Source organism: Bufo bufo, chromosome 11 (assembly GCF_905171765.1).
Source record: "Bufo bufo chromosome 11, aBufBuf1.1, whole genome shotgun sequence".
NCBI lineage: Eukaryota > Metazoa > Chordata > Amphibia > Anura > Bufonidae > Bufo > Bufo bufo.
The window spans coordinates 85751646-85770569 of record NC_053399.1 but is presented as its reverse complement, the minus strand read 5'-3'; the positions used below and the strand labels follow the sequence as shown (position 1 = coordinate 85770569).

At 42.1% G+C, this 18924-nt stretch overlaps 1 protein-coding gene across 1 annotated transcript in view; it reads left to right on the top strand.

Annotated features, from left to right (window-relative positions):
- Positions 1-18130, top strand: part of LOC120982368 (NACHT, LRR and PYD domains-containing protein 12-like) — an 80104-nt gene extending 61974 nt beyond the window's left edge. The window contains exons 9-10 of the mRNA XM_040412453.1: positions 10493-10663; positions 17935-18130. Of these exons, the coding sequence (XP_040268387.1) occupies positions 10493-10663; positions 17935-18022 (259 nt within the window). The 3' untranslated portion in view covers positions 18023-18130. The remainder of the gene's footprint in view (positions 1-10492; positions 10664-17934) is intronic.
- The last annotated feature ends 794 nt before the right edge of the window (positions 18131-18924 follow it).

Below are 18924 nucleotides of genomic sequence, written 5' to 3'. Positions count from 1 at the left end.
ATACCGGTAAGTATAAAAGTTAACGTTCAGTTAAAAAAGTTAAAAAAAAGTTTATATGTTCTGTTCAAAAGTTAATAAATTTATTGCGTTGCGGCCTGGTTTTTTCTTTTTTGTTTTGTTTTTTTTACCTTCCAGGTGGACCAACCGATCGACTAGCTGCAGCACTGATGTGCATTCTGACAGAAGCATTGCGCTGCTGTCAGATTACACGCAAGTCGGTGTATGCGGCGCTGCAAGACGAGATTTCTCCTCTGCAGTAAAAGATACGTTTGCCGAGGCATATGAGCTGAGGAGGTGGCGGTGTTCATATACTTTGGCAAACACTTTGTATATATATAAAAAAAAAATTCCGGCAAGGATTTATTCATCCACATCGATTGATGTGAATGGAGAAATCTGGTTTGCCAGGGCATACGAGCTAAGTGGGTATGGATGTTGGGCGGAGCTCCTATGTCCTGGCAGACGCCTTTCCCCTCCTTTTTCTTTTTTTGGCAGAGATTTTTTCATCCACATTGATCGATGCGAATGAAGAAATCTGTGCCGTTCATTTTTTTCTTTCAGCCCAGAGGCTGAACGGAAAAAAAAAATCTCATTACCTGTATGCTCAATATAAGGAGAATAGCAGAAACTCCTAATGCTGGCCATACATGTAATGATTGCGGAGACCCTCAAATGCCAGGGCAGTACAAACACCCCACAAATAACACCATTTTGGAAAGAAGACACCCCAAGGTATTCGCTGAGGGGCATATTGAGTCCATGAAAGATTGAAATTTGTGTCCCAAGTTAGCGGAAAGGGAGACTTTGTGAGAAAAAAATCAAAAAAATCAATTTCCGCTAACTTGTGCCAAAAAATTTTTTTTCTATGAACTCGCCATGCCCCTCATTGAATACCTTGGGGTGTCTTCTTTCCAAAATGGGGTCACATGTGGGGTATTTATACTTCCCTGGCATTTTAGGGGCCCCAAAGCGTGAGAAGAAGTCTGGTCTCCAAATGTCTAAAAATGCCCTCCTAAAAGGAATGTGGGCCCCTTTGCGCATCTAGGCTGCAAAAAAGTGTCACACATGTGGTATCTCCGTATTCAGGAGAAGTTGGGGAATGTGTTTTGGGGTGTCATTTTACATATACCCATGCTGGGTGAGATAAATATCTTGGTCAAATGCCAACTTTGTATAAAAAAATGGGAAAAGTTGTCTTTTGCCAAGATATTTCTCTCACCCAGCATGGGTATATGTAAAATGACACCCCAAAACACATTCCCCAACTTCTTCTGAATACGGAGATACCACATGTGTGACACTTTTTTGCAGCCTAGGTGGGCAAAGGGGCCCACATTCCAAAGAGCACCTTTCGGATTTCACTGGCCATTTTTTACAGAATTTGATTTCAAACTCCTTACCACACATTTGGGCCCCTAGAATGCCAGGGCAGTATAACTACCCCACAAGTGACCCCATTTTGAAAAGAAGACACCCCAAGGTATTCGCTGATGGGCATAGTGAGTTCATAGAACTTTTTATTTTTTGTCACAAGTTAGTGGAATATGAAAGAAAAAAAAATCAGCATTTTCCGCTAACTTGTGACAAAAAATAAAAAGTTCTATGAACTCACTATGCCCATCAGCGAATACCTTAGGGTGTCTACTTTCCGAAATGGGGTCATTTGTGGGGTGTTTGTACTGTCTGGCCATTGTAGAACCTCAGGAAACATGACAGGTGCTCAGAAAGTCAGAGCTGCTTCAAAAAGCGGAAATTCACATTTTTGTACCATAGTTTGTAAACGCTATAACTTTTACCCAAACCATTTTTTTTTTACCCAAACATTTTTTTTTTATCAAAGACATGTAGAACAATAAATTTAGAGCAAAATTTATATATGGATGTCGTTTTTTTTGCAAAATTTTACAACTGAAAGTGAAAAATGTAATTTTTTTGCAAAAAAATCGTTAAATTTTGATTAATAACAAAAAAAGTAAAAATGTCAGCAGCAATGAAATACCACCAAATGAAAGCTCTATTAGTGATAAGAAAAGGAGGTAAAATTCATTTGGGTGGTAAGTTGCATGACCGAGCAATAAACGGTGAAAATAGTGTAGGTCAGAAGTGTAAAAAGTGGCCTGGTCTTTCAGGGTGTTTAAGCCATAGGGGCTGAGGTGGTTAAAAAAAAAAAATGAGTAACATACACTCATAAAAAAAAAATAACCTCCGAAGGTGTACATAGCCTGTGGATAGTGAACACCCGAGGCTAATGTCTGCAATCGGCAATAACGTTGATCGCAGACCCATAACACCTTAAATCTGACTATGGTATAAGAGCGCTTCTGGGCCTGGAACAGCTCTATCCTGTAGTTATAGGGGGAGCCATTCATTAACTGTGATAGGCCTGAGTCTGCTGGAAATGAAAAGGGTTTTCACAGGTATACATATATTCCAATTTTTCCAGCACTTTTCTCTCAAACATTACAAGAGTAAAAGTGGTCAAAAAGTCATACACACGCCAAAATGGTATTAATAAAGTCTACAGATTGGTCTTCAAAAAACGAGCCTGGTCTGTAGAAGAAAATGTAAAAAGTTATGGGGGTCAGAATGACTATGGAAATAAGTTTTTATATTTTGTCAGTATTAAAACACAAGAAAAATTATGTAAATTTGGTATTGTTGTAATCATACTGACCTACAAAATGAAAGGCATGGGTCAGTTTTACTGCATCGGAATCACTGTAAAAACAAAACACATGGGACTTCTAGGGGTGGGGCATCCAGCATGGCTGCGTTTTAGCTTTGCTCCTTTGACCGGCCTGAGAATCCAGCCTGCAAAACCACCATCCTCTTGCAGAGCACATCGACACTGAAAATAGGAGCCTATTATTTTATTCCCAGAGGTTTCGGGAGCTGGGATAACACCATAACATTAGGCCTTACCTTACTGGCTGCACTGAAGTCCCACTAGGCTGTTGACAAGTGACTACAGAAATCCATATCCCTCCGGGAGCACGGCATGCTTGGTGAGATGGATGGCTGCGGAGATTGATCGTGAGGCAACAGAAGGAGCGGACAGTCTAGTGGAGAGACCAGAGAGGAGGTAGCAAGGCAGTGACTCTGGAAAGCGAAACACACACTGAGGCTGCCCTGGTTTCTGAGGTAAGCAGGGATTGATATAGGAAACACTGTTGGACTCTCCGGCAAGCCCAAATTGTCCTGCCTGTTACCCACATCCTGGGCCCTAACAAAAAGCCACCTACAGAGGGTCTTTATCTGAGGAGATCTCTACCACCATATCTCCTACACTGCCCCCTGCTGCTCTACTTTGTTTGGACTGTGTTGCAGTAGTGCAAAGAGACTTTCCTGTAAGCCCCACACTTCCAACCTAATAACCTATATTACTATCATGGACTATTACTACTCTATAGTCAAAGGGTACTGCTGTGAACGCATGTACTGTACCCAGTGCCGCCCCCACCTGTATATTTGTAAATATTGCCTAAGTGTTTTCCCTCTTCTGATAAGCACAATATTTTCTTTAATGTTCTAAACACCCATGGACTCTCCTCCCTGTTCACCTATATACACTGTATAGTTCTTGTGGGTTTGTCCACCATCCAGTGGGGTCATGTACAAACACTGTATACAGTTGTGTTCCAAATTATTCAACCCCCAATGCTGTAAAGGGTTTTAGGGAATTTAGTGTACATTTGTAATTGTGTTCAGAATGAAATCTTACAAGGACTTTTTAAAGAACCAAATGCAACTAAAATGACATCAATTGTTTTTGTAATACAGTATTAAATGTTTTTTTTTTGTGATTTCCTCATTGACACAATTATTCAACCCCTTAAAGACTACCACTCTTAAGAACAGAGGTTCATTCAAGTGTTTTCAATCAGGTATTGAAAACACCTGTGGATATCAAGGAGCAGCAATCAAGCATAATAAGCACCAATTAGGCAGATTTAAAAGGACTGTGATACTCAGCTCCTTCTAGACATTTACTGGTGTGTTTACCAACATGGTGAAGTCAAGAGAATGGTCCAGGAAGACAAGAGAAGAGCTGATTTCTCTTCACAGGAAGGGCAATGGCTATAAGAAGATTGCAAAGATGTTAAACATACCAAGAGACACCGTAGGAAGCATCATTCGCAAATTCAAGGCAAAGGGCATGGTATAAACGCTACCTGGTCGTGGCAGAAAGAAGATGCTGACTTCGACTGCTGTGCGCTACCTGAAGCGCAAAGTGGAGAAAAGTCCCCGTGTGACTGCTGAGGAACTGAAAAAAGATTTGTCAGATGTGGCTACTGAAGTTTCAGCTCAGACAATAAGGCGCACACTGCGTAATGAAGGCCTCCATGCCAGAACTCCCAGGCGCACCCCCTTGCTGTCTCCAAAGAATAAGAAGAGTCGACTGCAGTATGCCAAAAGTCATGTGGACAAACCACAAAAGTTTTGGGATAGTGTTCTGTGGACTGATGAAACAAAATTAGAACTGTTTGGGCCCATGGATCAACGCTATGTTTGGAGGAGGAAGAACAAGGCCTATGAAGAAAAGAACACCTTGCCTACTGTCAAGCATGGCGGGGGGTCAATCATGCTTTGGGGCTGTTTTGCTTCTACAGGTACAGGGAAGCTTCAGCGTGTGCAAGGTACCATGAATTCTCTTCAGTAGCAGGAGATATTGGATGAAAATGTGATGCAGTCCGTCACAAACCTGAGGCTTGGTAGACGTTGGACCTTTCAATAGGACAATGATCCCAAGCATACCTCCAAGTCCACTAGAGCATGGTTGCAGATTAAAGGCTGGAACATTTTGAAGTGGCCATCGCAGTCACCAGACTTAAATCCGATTGAGAACCTCTGGTGGGACTTAAAGAAAGCAGTTGCAGCGCGCAAGCCTAAGAATGTGACTGAACTGGAGGCTTTTGCCCATGAAGAATGGGCGAAGATACCCGTAGATCGCTGCAAGACACTTGTGTCAAGCTATGCTTCACGTTTAAAAGCTGTTATAACTGGAAAAGGATGTTGTACTAAGTACTAAGATTGAATGTCACTTGGGGGTTGAATAAAACTGATAATGATGTGAGCACAGAAAAGACATTTGTGGTTATTTCATTATAAATGTTATGTTATATTTGTCTGACTTACAAGTGCCTCTTTGATTTAATTGTAAACAAGATGACTGAAATGATCAAAATCAATGTCAAACTGGCCAAAACACTCAATTTCAGTGGGGGTTGAATAATTTTGAAAACAACTGTATGGCTTCTTCACAGCCTAAACGACCATCTTTGTTCGCTTCCTCCTTCTACCAAGAAAGCTAAAACAGTGACAAAGGCCACTCTGGCTGACTCCTCTCAACCAGAAATGGACCCTTCTTCAGATTTGTTCACTGGGGAAGACTTTACGCCTCAGAACATGTCTCCCACTTGCAGCCTGACTGACTAGCAGGATGCAGCTGCCTTTCATGCTGCCTCAGTGGCCCAAGAAGTATCCCGCCTGCTTATGCCCATGCTAGGCAAGAACCTGGATGCGCACCATGCTTCAGTTACCTCGGCCATAGCTCTATAACCTCCATTACCTCCAACATCCAGAAAATAACGGAGCTAGAGAACAAAATGGGCTCCTGAAAATCACTTCAGATACTCTGAAACAGGAACTTTCCCAGCATCGAGCTACAGAATCTGAGAGAAAAATTGGAGGATCTCGAAAATCGTAACCCAGGAACAACCTGCAAATTTCAGTATCCCTGAATCAGTGGTCGGTCACGATCTCATAAGCATTCTAACAGAGATGCTACTTAAAGTCCTGGATCTGGATTTAACACCTAACCCATTATCTAAAGAATGAGCACATACAATTGCCCCCCTTAGGGCTCAAGATGATGGTGTGATGCATCCTAGACCAATTATCGAAAACTATTTGAGATAGTCTTTCAAGGAACAGAAGCTCTTTAACAATCCGAGGTCACTCGATCCTGATCTTTCAAGATTTTTCAGCGGCTGTCACTTAGAAGAGGAAGATGTTCAGTTCTATCTGCCGCCAATTGGACAGCTGCACCATCAGATTTTAACTTGTTTATCCAATGAAGCTGAGGGTTTGTGGTCAACAACTGATCTTTGATGACTCCCAAATAGCGAAACTCCACTTCCACCTGGGATTCGGGGACCCTCCTGCCTAACCTGCTTATTGGGAGGATTGTTAGTTCATGACAATGTAGAGTCAGGCGAATTTTCGTCAGTGCACTCCTTGTTCTGAATCTTTAATTCTGTTACTTAGGGCACTGAATACTGTGTTATTCTATGTCTCGTTCCTGTTCCCCCTTAGATTCTCTGTGATGGTGTGTGGGTCCCCCCAAGCATGGGACCCACAGTCCCGCTCTAGCTCCTCGTCGCTTACTAAGATAAGTGGGGAGATCTGAAGATGAAACAGCTCCTGTCACAACTAGAATTGAGCGGATTTCAAAAAAATTTGATTCGGACGGTTCACCGAATTTCCCAAAAAGATTCAATTTGAATTTATTTGTGATGAATCACATAAAAAAAAACTGCTATTTCCTGGCTGCAGAGAGCCTGTATAGTGGTGTAGAGCACTGTGCATTGCAGAAACATGCATAGGGAGTCCGATGTGCTACTGAAACAATACTGTGAGTCAGTATGACATGAGGTGACAGGCATCACTCTTAGAATCACTTCACACTTTACTCCTTTGGTCAGTTACGGGGCCAAAACTGACCAAATATCTCAAGTGTGAACAGGTCAAAGTTAGCCTCGGGTATAAAGAACCGTGCAGTGGCCCAAGATCCCACTATAGTGTGAAAGAGCGCAATCCTCCTTTTACACCATCTTCAGCTGATTCCACATAGATGTCTACAGAACCTGTTCTATTAAACGCTTATACAAGTAGCGTCCCCCGACAGAGTGGAAAGGGTGTCAGCATTAAGTTTGTGTTGACATCACTGTTTATTTTGCCATAAGGCCAAAAGAAACAAAAAACAGGAGTGGATCCAAAACAGAGATGATAGGTGAATGGAATATTTGCATGTCTTCTGTGTTTTATACCCACTCCTGCTTTTGGCTACCAAATCATAAGCCAATCCTGATGCAAAATAGGGAACGAGTGATACAGGCCTTACAACTGCTCAGGATCCGTTGTGTGTCTCATTTTTCCATCCTTCTGACAGATCAGAAGAAAGGTAAAATCAATGGTGATGTCAACAAGGCCAAACAGGGACACAGGCGGCCCAGTGACATAGTGATGAGGTGGCAACAGCACGAGGAATCAACACAGTCACCCAGAAACAGAGTGGTGAGGTGGCAACAGCATGAGGAGTCAACACAGTCACCCAGTAACAGAGTGGTGAGGTGACAACAGCATGAGGAGTCAACACAGTCACCCAGTAACAGAGTGGTGAGGTGGCAACAGCATGAGGAGTCAACACAGTCATCCAGTAACAGAGTGGTGAGGTGGCAAATTCACCCCAAAAGCAAGGATGAATGAAAGTACTTTTATATATTTAAAATGAACACAAACCAAAACTGGTTGTATCAGACCGCACTTTTACCCCAAAAGCAAGGATGAATGGAAGTACTTTTATATATGAAATAAACACACCCCAAAACTGGTTGTATCAGGCCACACTTTCACCCCAATAACAGATGCCTAGGATTACTGCAATTACTGTTTACAACAACCTAAAATCTGTAGTATTAGATCACTTTGAGTAACGTCAATTATTGCAGCAAGGTGTAATATAATAGCTCCTATTACCCAGACTGTACACTCCCCTAATGGTCCCTGCTCTCTCCCTACAGTGTGGATAATGCCTTCCTATCCTTTCCCTACACTATAAATAATCTTTCCTTAAATTGCTCAATAGTTTTTTGATTTTTTTTTATAAAGTCTTTCCTAACACTGTCCCTAGTGCCTGTAATGTCTCCCCCTGCACTAAGTTCACTGGAAAAGGGCAGAGACCAGGCAGAATGAGTCTTTTATAGGGCTATCTGCTGATTGGCTGCATGCATGGCATTGTGGGTGATTCCTTGTTCCTGGCTTCTTACTTTCACTTTGTAACATGTGTAGCAGCCATTTTAGAAAAATTGGATTCGTTACCATGAAACAAGAGGAAATTCGACTTCAGAGCAAATCAAATTTTTCCTGAAATTCAGATTGAATTCGCTCATCTCTTGTCACAACCAGCGATGAGCGGCAGAGGCAATATTCGAATTTGCAATATTTCGCAAATATTTGGGTGAATATTCGTCATATATTCACAAATTCGTGATCTCCAGTCATTATTTTCTTGATTGCAAAAACCGGCAATTGGAAAATTTGTGATAAAAATTTGTGATACGAAAATTTGCGATCAACACTAAAGTTAAAGATATTGCAACCTTCTCATTGGCCCACAAGCAAGAAGCAGTGAGAGATCATGGGTACTGCTGAAAAAAAAATCTAGAATATTCGCGATTACGAAGATATAGCACTATATTCTAGATATACGCAAATTCTCGAAGTGCCAATATTCGCAATAAAAATGCCATTAGAATATTTGCGATTAACACTAGTCACAACCCCTGATATAAGACTTTTGGCTAACCCAGATAACACCACACCTGATGGTTACACTGTGTCCCCTGATCTCCGGCTCTTTTCCTGGAATGTGGTGGGCCTCAACACTCCTTTTAAATGCAAGAAATTTTTAACACATTTGAAATGCCTTAAACCAGATGTGATGTTCCTACAGAAGTTGTGGGGTTCGCTTTGAAACCTCCATGGCTGTACTCCTGTTACACCGCTAATTACTCTTCCAAGGCCAGAGGTGTGGCCATACTCTTCCATGCAGGCTGGCCGCTTTCTGTGAAGATAGAGATGGTAGGTAGGGGTGGACATTTATTCTTCATTTAGTACAGAAAGATATACATTCCTTAATACCTTGAACCAAGCTATTACTGATTTTTTTTTTCTCGTTTCCAAACCCTTTAACCAGACGTGCCTTGAATCTGATTATTGGGGGAGATTTTAAATTGTGTTCTTGACCTTACCCTATAAAAGTCCATGTCCCATCCCCATATTTTTCCATCCTTGAGGGACGTCATATCCCTGCTGAGTCCGCAGCACTCTGTGATCCCTGGAGACACTCTACATTGAAAAAATACATATACTATTCCTCAGCCCACGACACTTTTTCTAGGATTGACTACTACTTGATTGCATCAACACTTTCGCCATTGCGTTTTTAGGCCATGCATTGGTTACGCTTAACATCTGTTGTCTGGCTTCTCAAGAATGCTCCAAATTCTTGAGATTCCCACCATTCTTCATTGAATCTGACAATTTTCAAAACTATTTATTTAAGGTTGGGCAAAATTTTGTAGATTACGATATTGCGCACACTGACAAAGCTCCTCTGTTTTGGGCCTCCTTGAAAGCGGTGCTACAGGGACATATAATTGCATATGTGTCTCTTAAATACAAACATGCCCTATGCTGCTTCAATCTTTTACATAACTCTCTACTGGAAGGGCCGCAGAAAAGTAAAATAAAATAATTGGTCGTAGACATAGCTAAGCAAACACTCCATGCCTTCATATAGGGTCAGGTTTCCTGGCTTATGAGGATGGACCAGAGCGATTATTTCAGATGTACAAAGAAATCGGGCAGGCTTCTATCCCGCTTACTAAGCTCCCACACTACACATCGGCTGATTACCCTTCTCAGAGATCCCACAACAGGGGCCCCTTCCTTCTCCTGGCGGTAAATCAATCGGGTAATCTATGACTACTTTGAAAATGTATACCGAGCTGACCCCATAAACACATTGGAGATTAAGTCGTTTTTACACTCCCTCTCCCTGCCTAGTCTGCCGAATGATCAACAGTCTAATTTGGAGGGTGCTATTAAGAGGCATTCCGTTTTGCGTTCCGTCATAATAGAAGTCTAAGGGCCGCATAATGGATTCATCTGGTTTCCGTAAGTGCAGGAGAGGACTCCTTTACTTTAAAGCAGGCATGCTCAACCTGCGGCCCTTCAGCTGTTGTAAAACTACAACTCCCACAATGCCCTACTGTAGGCTGATAGCTGTAGGCTGCTCGGGCATGCTGGGAGGTGTAGTTTTGCAACAGCTGGAGGGCCGCAGGTTGAGCATGCCAGCTTTAAAGCGTTAAAATTAAAGGGTTATATTAAGTTATCCTTTATCCACAGGGTAAAGGATTGGACCCCCACCATCACAACAATGAGGGCCCCGTACACCATGGAACTCCCTGACGTGGACAGTGCAGACTATTGTACATTCATGTGCTACAATCATCACTGATTTATGGCATGCCATAAAGTGAGGACACCACTCAGGGATTAGGGATTTCTAGGACATGGACATATCATATAGCTGCTGCTTTTCCTGTCACAAATCACACACAAGAGTCGGCTTCTAGTGATGACATTTATGGATTTTACTAACGCTCTGTGGACCCCTCACCCACACCTCATGTTCTTATTTTTACAGTTTGTCCTATAATAGTCTACCAGACACTTCCTGTATCCATTTGGCAACTGTAATAAGGAATAACCAGTCCCTGAAGAGACTTGACCTGTCTGGTAACCGTCTGTCTGGTCCTCACTTCAGTGACTTGATGGACGCTCTGTCCAGTCCAGACTGCAGGATAGAGAAAATACAGTAAGTATAAGAGCTGTGTACAGGACTGAGACATGTGGGCTACAATTTATACTGTACATGGATTTTTTATTATGTTACGCACCGTTGTTATGTCTATGAGATAAACTGCTGACTGCTCCTTGATATGTGATGTCTCTACTAATGTCTGACTAAGGCCCCAGTTCTAGTCTATCCTGCAGGACAGAGGCATTACAGTGAGGATAAGAGATGCGTACAGGACTGACACATGTGGGGCACATGTTATACATGGATTTTATTCTATTTTATGCTTCACACCATTGTTATGTCTATGAGATAAACTGCTGACTGCTCCTTGACATGTGACATCTTTACTAATGTCCAGTCCAGTCCAGCCTGCAGGACAGAGGCATTACAGTGAGTATAAGAGATGTGTACAGGACTGAGACATGTGGGGCACAAGTTATACATGGATTTTATTATACAGTCCCTGACAAAAGTCTTGTCACTTCTCTATTTTGTAGAAACTCCTGCTATTAACCTGACTTTTAATGAATCAATTGGTGTTAGAAATAGCTCATATGAAAAGCTAAAGCCCTCCCAAATGATGTTTAATGCACTGAAATAAATTAGTTTCAAAAAAGATTTATCATTTAATCAAGACAGAAAGGTCAAATTTTGGCAAGACAAAAGTTTTGTCGCCTATACAGAAATTGAACAACTTTACTGCAAATCCAAAAATATGTCAGCAAATTAAGTAGTAGTGCTGTGAGATCCAAATTTAATATCTTGTATGACTTCCATGAGCTTGAAAAACAGCATCCGTGCTGTTTGGCAAGGATTCATACAATTTATTGATGAAGTCATCAGGAATAGCAAGTATAGTATAGAAATAGTCTTGCATGACTCCCAGAGTTCATCAATATTCTTTGGTTTCGTCTTCCATGTTTCTTCTTTCATCCTACACCACATATGCTCAATGATGTTCATGTCTGGTGACTGGGCTGGCCAATTCTGGAGCATCTTGATCTTCTTCGCCTTAAGGAGCTTCGATGTGGAGATGGAAGTATGCGATGGAGCACCATCCTGCTGCAGAATTTGGCCTTTTTTATGGTTGGGAATATAAGAGGTGGCTAAGATTTCTTGGTATTTTAGACTATTGATGTTGCCTTCCACCCTGCAGATCCCTCGCACACCGCCATACTGGATGTAACCCCAGACGATGATTTTGCCTCCACCAAACTTCACTGTTTTCTGGGTAAATCTCGGCTCCATGCGGGTTCCAGTAAGTCTCCTGCAATATTTGGGGCGACTGTGGTGTAATTCAACAGAAGATTCATCTGAAAAATCCACCTTCTGCCACTTTTCCAGTGTCCATCCTTTTAGCAGGCTGTGGGCCTTGGCAAATGCCACACGGTTTTTCAATTGTCTTTGGTTTAGTGCTGGCTTATGGGCACTGATTCGACCATGGAGGCCATTTCGAGACAGAATCCGACAAACTGTTCTGGTTGACACAGGGACTTCAGGTGACCAAGTCTCATGGAGCTCTGCTGCAGTGGAAAATGGGCTAGCCTTGGATTTTCGAGCCAACAAACGGTCCTCTCTATCAGTTGTCTTGCGGGGTCGCCCTGACCTGGCTTTGTCCAAAACGTCTCCAGTCTCTTCAAATCTTTTTTTTATCCTCTGAACTTGACACTGAGACACATTGAAGGTGTCTGCCACATCAGCAGTGGATCTAGTCTTCAGCCTCTTGATAATCAACACTTTAGTCTCCGGGTAAATCTTAGGCATGTTTGCAGAGGTCTAGTTGCAGTTGATGTGAAGGTCTAGTGTACTGGGGTTCTTTTTATACACACCTGAGACCTAATTGATCCATTATTAGTTACAGGTGAAGCTCATATTACAAGGCGACAACACTTATGTCTTGGCAAAAATTGACTCAATGGGCTTTACCAAGCTGTAAATATTAGAATACTTTTTGTCAGTTTCGTTTTGCACTGAAACATTATTACAAAAGCTGTTGGGATTAAAATGACCCATTTCTTGATTAGAAATATATTTTAGCGGCACTTCAGGTCAATTTGTACACAAGCGACAAGACTTTTGTCAGGGACTGTATTTTATGCTCCACACCATTGTTATGTCTACGAGATAAACTTATGATTGCTCCTTGATATGTGACGTCTCTACTCTCTACTAATGTCCAGTCCAGCCTGCAGGACAGGGGCATTACAGTGAGTTTAAGAGATGTGTACAGGACTGAGACATGTGGGGCACAAGTTATACTGTAGATAATCTGCTGACTGCTCCCTGGTATATGACGTCTCTACTAATATCTGACTAATGCACCAGGTTCAGTCCAGACTGCAGGATAGAGACATTACAGGGAGTATAAGGGATGTGTATAGGACTGAGACATGTGGGGCACAAGCTATACTTGGATTTTATTCTATTTTATGCTTTGCATCATTGTTCTGTCTATTAGATAAACTGCTGACTGCTCCCTGATATATGACGTCTCTACTAATGTTTGACTAATGCACCAGGTCCAGTCCAGACTGCAGGCTAGAGACATTACAGGGAGTATAAGGGATGTGTAACAGGACTGAGATATGTGGGGCACAAGTTTCTATTTTATCCTATTTTTATATGAGATAAACTGGTGACTGCTCCTGGACATGTAAAGTCTCTACTAGAGATGCACGAACCTGACTAGATTCGGTTCAGATTCTCCAAATTCTCCAAGGTTTGCTTGGACCCAAATTGATTCGGGCCAAACCACAGTGGCTTCAATTGCCCTGAAAATTGGTATATATCACACTTTACTCTCATAGGACGCAGAATTGCTAAGAAAACTTATCTCTTTTCTTTTTTATTAATTTTTTTCCCCTCCCCAAGTTCTTAAACGCAATGACAGCAATAGTAAATCATGAATGAAGGACACTGACATACATAGCTATGGATAAATGGACATTTGATGGCGTTAACAAACATCATGTTAAATATCACACAGCATCTGCACATATGTTATGCTTTTTCATATTCCAAAGCTTAAATTGTCCCTTATCAGGGGCAGATGTTTTTTAAACACACACAGTGTTTTGGGATAACAAAAGTTTTAAAAATAGTGGCTTGTTGGGCGACCAAGCATCCACGCATCAGAATGCCTGCCCATACAACACGCACAATTCTCCATTTTTAATTGGGAGCAGCATATAGTGGCATGTGGCTGCAATAGTAGCAGCAGCAGAAGCAGCATAGTGTGGCAGCAGCAGCCGTATGGAAGGTGATGGTAGGCACGCAGCAGCAACCATACAGAACATGATGGTAGGCAGACCACAGCAGTGGCATGATTGCAGCAGCGGAATGATGGAGGCAGGACACGTGGGAAAAACTGCCCCATCATGTTGAGGAGACTGAAATGGCTGCTACTGCGGCTTCCGCTGCTTGTGGCGGTGGGAGTGGAGTGACTCAGCGGGGGGCGGAGAGGGGCCTCCCTTTCAGACACGTTGCCGGCAGGCATATGCCCACCAAAAGCTGCAGCAAGCTGTGTACACAGTGTTTCCTGGAAATAACGTAGTTGGGCCTCTCTTTCTGTGGAAGAAAAACATATCTCCATTTTGCTTTGGTAGTGGGGGTCTAAAAGCATGGCTATCCAGTAATCATCAGACTGCTTAATGTCAACGATATGCCTGTCACTACATAAGCATGCAAGCATCCAGGTCGCCATTCTGGCCAGCGTGCCTGAGGAGACAGTTCTTTCTGGCTCCAACCCCCACTCAGACGATTGGGTGTCCTGGCTGGTGCCATCGTCATCGTCCTCTTGCTCCTCTACCTCATACTCCTCCACCTCCTCCTCCTCTTGCAGTGACAGCTCCTCGTCCTCCTCCTCCATCATGGTAGATTCTTCTTGTGGGTCCCTAACAGCTACAGGGAGGACAAAAAGATGCGTCAGCTGTTCTTCTTCTGCTGTCATCCCCTGCTTCATGAGCATCAGTGTCTGTTCTAAGATAAATATGAGAGGGATAACATTGTTCATGTTGCAGTTGTAACTGCTGACAAACTTTGTGGCCTCTTTGAAGGGCTTCAGCAACCAACAGGTGTCTCGGATGAGCTGCCACTGCCTGACCTCGAAACATGCTCCATGCTGCTAAGGTGGTCTGGTACATGACAAACTCGTTTACGGCTTTCTGCTGCTACTACAGATGCTTGAGCATGTGCAAGGTTAAATTCCAGCAAGTTGGCATGTCACAGATTAACCGGTGTAGAAACTGTCTGTTCTGTTGCTGCAAGTCCAGGAGAGCGTTCCTCCCCATGTAAGAAAGGCTGAAATGCTTAAAGGGTCTCCTAGACATTGACAGCACCTTGCGCAAGCCAGTGTACAAATTTAAAAAGCATTGCATGACTAGGTTAATGATGTAAATCATGTAGGGGAATGTGTTATTGCCCAGGTTCTGGGCAGCCACTGTGTTGCAGCCACTGTTGCTGATCACCTCACACAGTTGGAGTCTGAGTATGACACGAATACTGTATGCTGGTTTTCAAAAATTCAGCCCAAAATAAATAAAATTGGAACTGTGTGGAGATGGAAAAACACTGATTTATGCCTAATGTCACATTATCACTCACATATATAAATATATTTTTTGTTTGCTACCCTGAGATTTGAAAGACACGTATATGCTGGTTTTCAAAACTTAAACCAAAAATAAATTAAATTTGAACAGTATGGAGATTAGAAAACACATATTTATATCTAATCTGTCACGTTCTCACTCACAAATATTTGTGTTTGTTATCCTGCCTATTGTAAGACCACGTACAGTGGGGGAAATAATTATTTGACCCCTCACTGATTTTGTAAGTTTGTCCAATGACAAAGAAATGAAAAGTCTCAGAACAGTATCATTTCAATGGTAGGTTTATTGTAACAGTGGCAGATAGCACATCAAAAGGAAAATCGAAAAAATAACTTTAAATAAAAGATAGCAACTGATTTGCATTTCATTGAGTGAAATAAGTATTTGAACCCCTACCAACCATTAAGAGTTCTGGCTCCCACAGAGTGGTTAGACACTTCTACTCAATTAGTCACCCTCATTAAGGACACCTGTCTTAACTAGTCACCTGTATAAAAGACACCTGTCCACAGAATCAATCAATCAAGCAGACTCCAAACTCTCCAACATGGGAAAGACCAAAGAGCTGTCCAAGGATGTCAGAGACAAAATTGTAGACCTGCACAAGGCTGGAATGGGCTACAAAACCATTAGCAAGAAGCTGGGAGAGAAGGTGACAACTGTTGGTGCGATTGTTCGAAAATGGAAGGAGCACAAAATGAACATCAATCGACCTCGCTCTGGGGCTCCACGCAAGATCTCACCTCGTGGGGTGTCAATGGTTCTGAGAAAGGTGAAAAAGCATCCTAGAACTACACGGGAGGAGTTAGTTAATGACCTCAAATTAGCAGGGACCACAGTCACCAAGAAAACCATTGGAAACACATTACACCGCAATGGATTAAAATCCTGCAGGGCTCGCAAGGTCCCCCTGCTCAGGAAGGCACATGTGCAGGCCCGTCTGAAGTTTGCCAATGAACACCTGAATGATTCAGAGAGTGACTGGGAGAAGGTGCTGTGGTCTGATGAGACCAAAATAGAGCTCTTTGGCATTAACTCAACTCGCTGTGTTTGGAGGAAGAAAAATGCTGCCTATGACCCCCAAAACACCGTCCCCACCGTCAAGCATGGGGGTGGAAACATTTTGCTTTGGGGGTGTTTTTCTGCTAAGGGCACAGGACAACTTATTCGCATAAACGGGAAAATGGACGGAGCCATGTATCGTGAAATCCTGAGCGACAACCTCCTTCCCTCTGCCAGGAAACTGAAAATGGGTCGTGGATGGGTGTTCCAGCACGACAATGACCCAAAACATACAGCAAAGGCAACAAAGGAGTGGCTCAAGAAGAAGCACATTAAGGTCATGGAGTGGCCTAGTCAGTCTCCGGACCTTAATCCAATCGAAAACCTATGGAGGGAGCTCAAGCTCAGAGTTGCACAGAGACAGCCTCGAAACCTTAGGGATTTAGAGATGATCTGCAAAGAGGAGTGGACCAACATTCCTCCTAAAATGGGCGCAAACTTGGTCATCAATTACAAGAAACGTATGACCTCTGTGCTTGCAAACAAGGGTTTTTCCACCAAGTATTAATTCTTTTTTTGTTAGAGGGTTCAAATACTTATTTCACTCAATGAAATGCAAATCAGTTGCTATCTTTTATTTAAAGTTATTTTTTCGATTTTCCTTTTGATGTGCTATCTGCCACTGTTACAATAAACCTACCATTGAAATGATACTGTTCTGAGACTTTTCATTTCTTTGTCATTGGACAAACTTACAAAATCAGTGAGGGGTCAAATAATTATTTCCCCCACTGTATATGCTGTTTTAAATAAGTTCAACCCAAAAGAAAATAAATTGGAACTGCATGGAGATGGAAATACACAGATTTTAGCCTAATATGTAATTATCTTCACAGCTATTTTTGTCCGGTACTCTGCATATTGTATGACACGTATATGCTGGTTTTCAAAACTTAAATCCAAAAAGAATCTAATGGGAACTGTGTGGAGATGGAAAAACATAGATTTATGCCTAATATCTCACGTTATCACTAACATATATTTTTATTCGCTACCTTGCATATTGTAAGACACATAAATGCTGTTTTTTTAAAACTTCAACTCAGAAAAATTTAATTTACTATGTGGAGATGCCCTGACACAGATTTTGGACTAGTATTTCTAGGTGTTTGTACTAAGATTTAAAACGCTGAGATGGTTTTGCACTCTTGGCTATAAGAGGAGAGAACTACAACACCCAGCAGAACAAGAATGTTGTTGTAGAGCATCAGTTGAAATTACATGGAGAGGGATATAATAGGACAGAACTACAACTCCCAGCTTTTCTAGGATATTATTATGGGATATCCCAGGACACCACTAACCTCTCCTCCATGCACATCCCTGGAGCTCCGCCACTGCTCCTTTTTAACATCATCTCCTCTGCAGAGGTAGCCATTTATATAAGTGTAATTAGTAGGTGGGGCCCCCTTCCCCCATGGGCCCCATAGCAGCTGTGTTGTCTGCCTCCATTGGAGGTATGCCACTGCCCCCATTGTCACCAGGTCTGGAAAACACACACAAGATTGTACACATTGCATCCTCAGATAATTTTACTGTCTAATCTGAGGTCATGAGCAAATCCTAACAATACAACGTCACTAATACTGGAGGTGTTGTTCTTTCTTCTAGTATGCGGAGCAATGAATGGTCTGAAGAAGAGAAGAAAGCCTTAAGAGAACTGAAAACTCATAAACCAAATATGAAGCTAATATACTGAAAAGAGAAGAAGCCTGATTCCTGTCTGCGATGAGCAGATAACAGGACTTTCGATGGTGGATAGTGATGAGCGGGAGGTGCCATATTCAATTTTGCGAATATTCAATTGAATATTCGTCTTATATTCGTCAAAATCGAATATTCGTCATTATTCTATTTATCGCAAATAATATGCGATTTAATTATTCGCGTATTGCGAGTTTAACTGTATAAGGCAACTTTCCTATTGGTTGGCTATCTAGAATTAATGACGAATACGAATATAGCGCTACATTCTCTATATTCGTTAATTCTAGCAAGCCAATAGGAAGGTTGCCTATGGACAGCTCTAAGGTGGATTCGCAATGCGAGAATGTTACTTTGCCTATTTTTTGCAATAAATAGAATAATTCTAGCAAGCCAACCATTAGAAACGTTGCCTATACACAGAACTAAGTTGGATTCGCAATGCGAGTAAACTTACTTCAATTACTCGCATTGCGAATCCAACTTAGTTCTGTGTATAGGCAATGTTCCTAATGGTTGGCTTGCTAGAATTAACGAATATGACGAATACGAATATAGCGCTATATTCTCTATATTCGTTAATTCTAGCAAGCCAACCATTAGGAATGTTGCCTATACACAAAATTAAGTTGGATGCTCAATGCGTAATTTTACTCGCATTGATTATCCAACTTTGAGTGTGGTCTAGATGACCGTGATTCTCACATCAGAATGTACATTCTAGCATGGAGGCGTTTCCATGGTAATGGGGACGCTCCATGCGCACGGGAAGTCGGCACTCGGCAGACGCGCCAACAGGCACTGACTGGAGCGGGCAAGGAGCACGGAGTCCCCCGGACATGTAAGAAGAACTGCTTTTGGGAAGTGGGAACAACTTAATAAAATATATATATATAT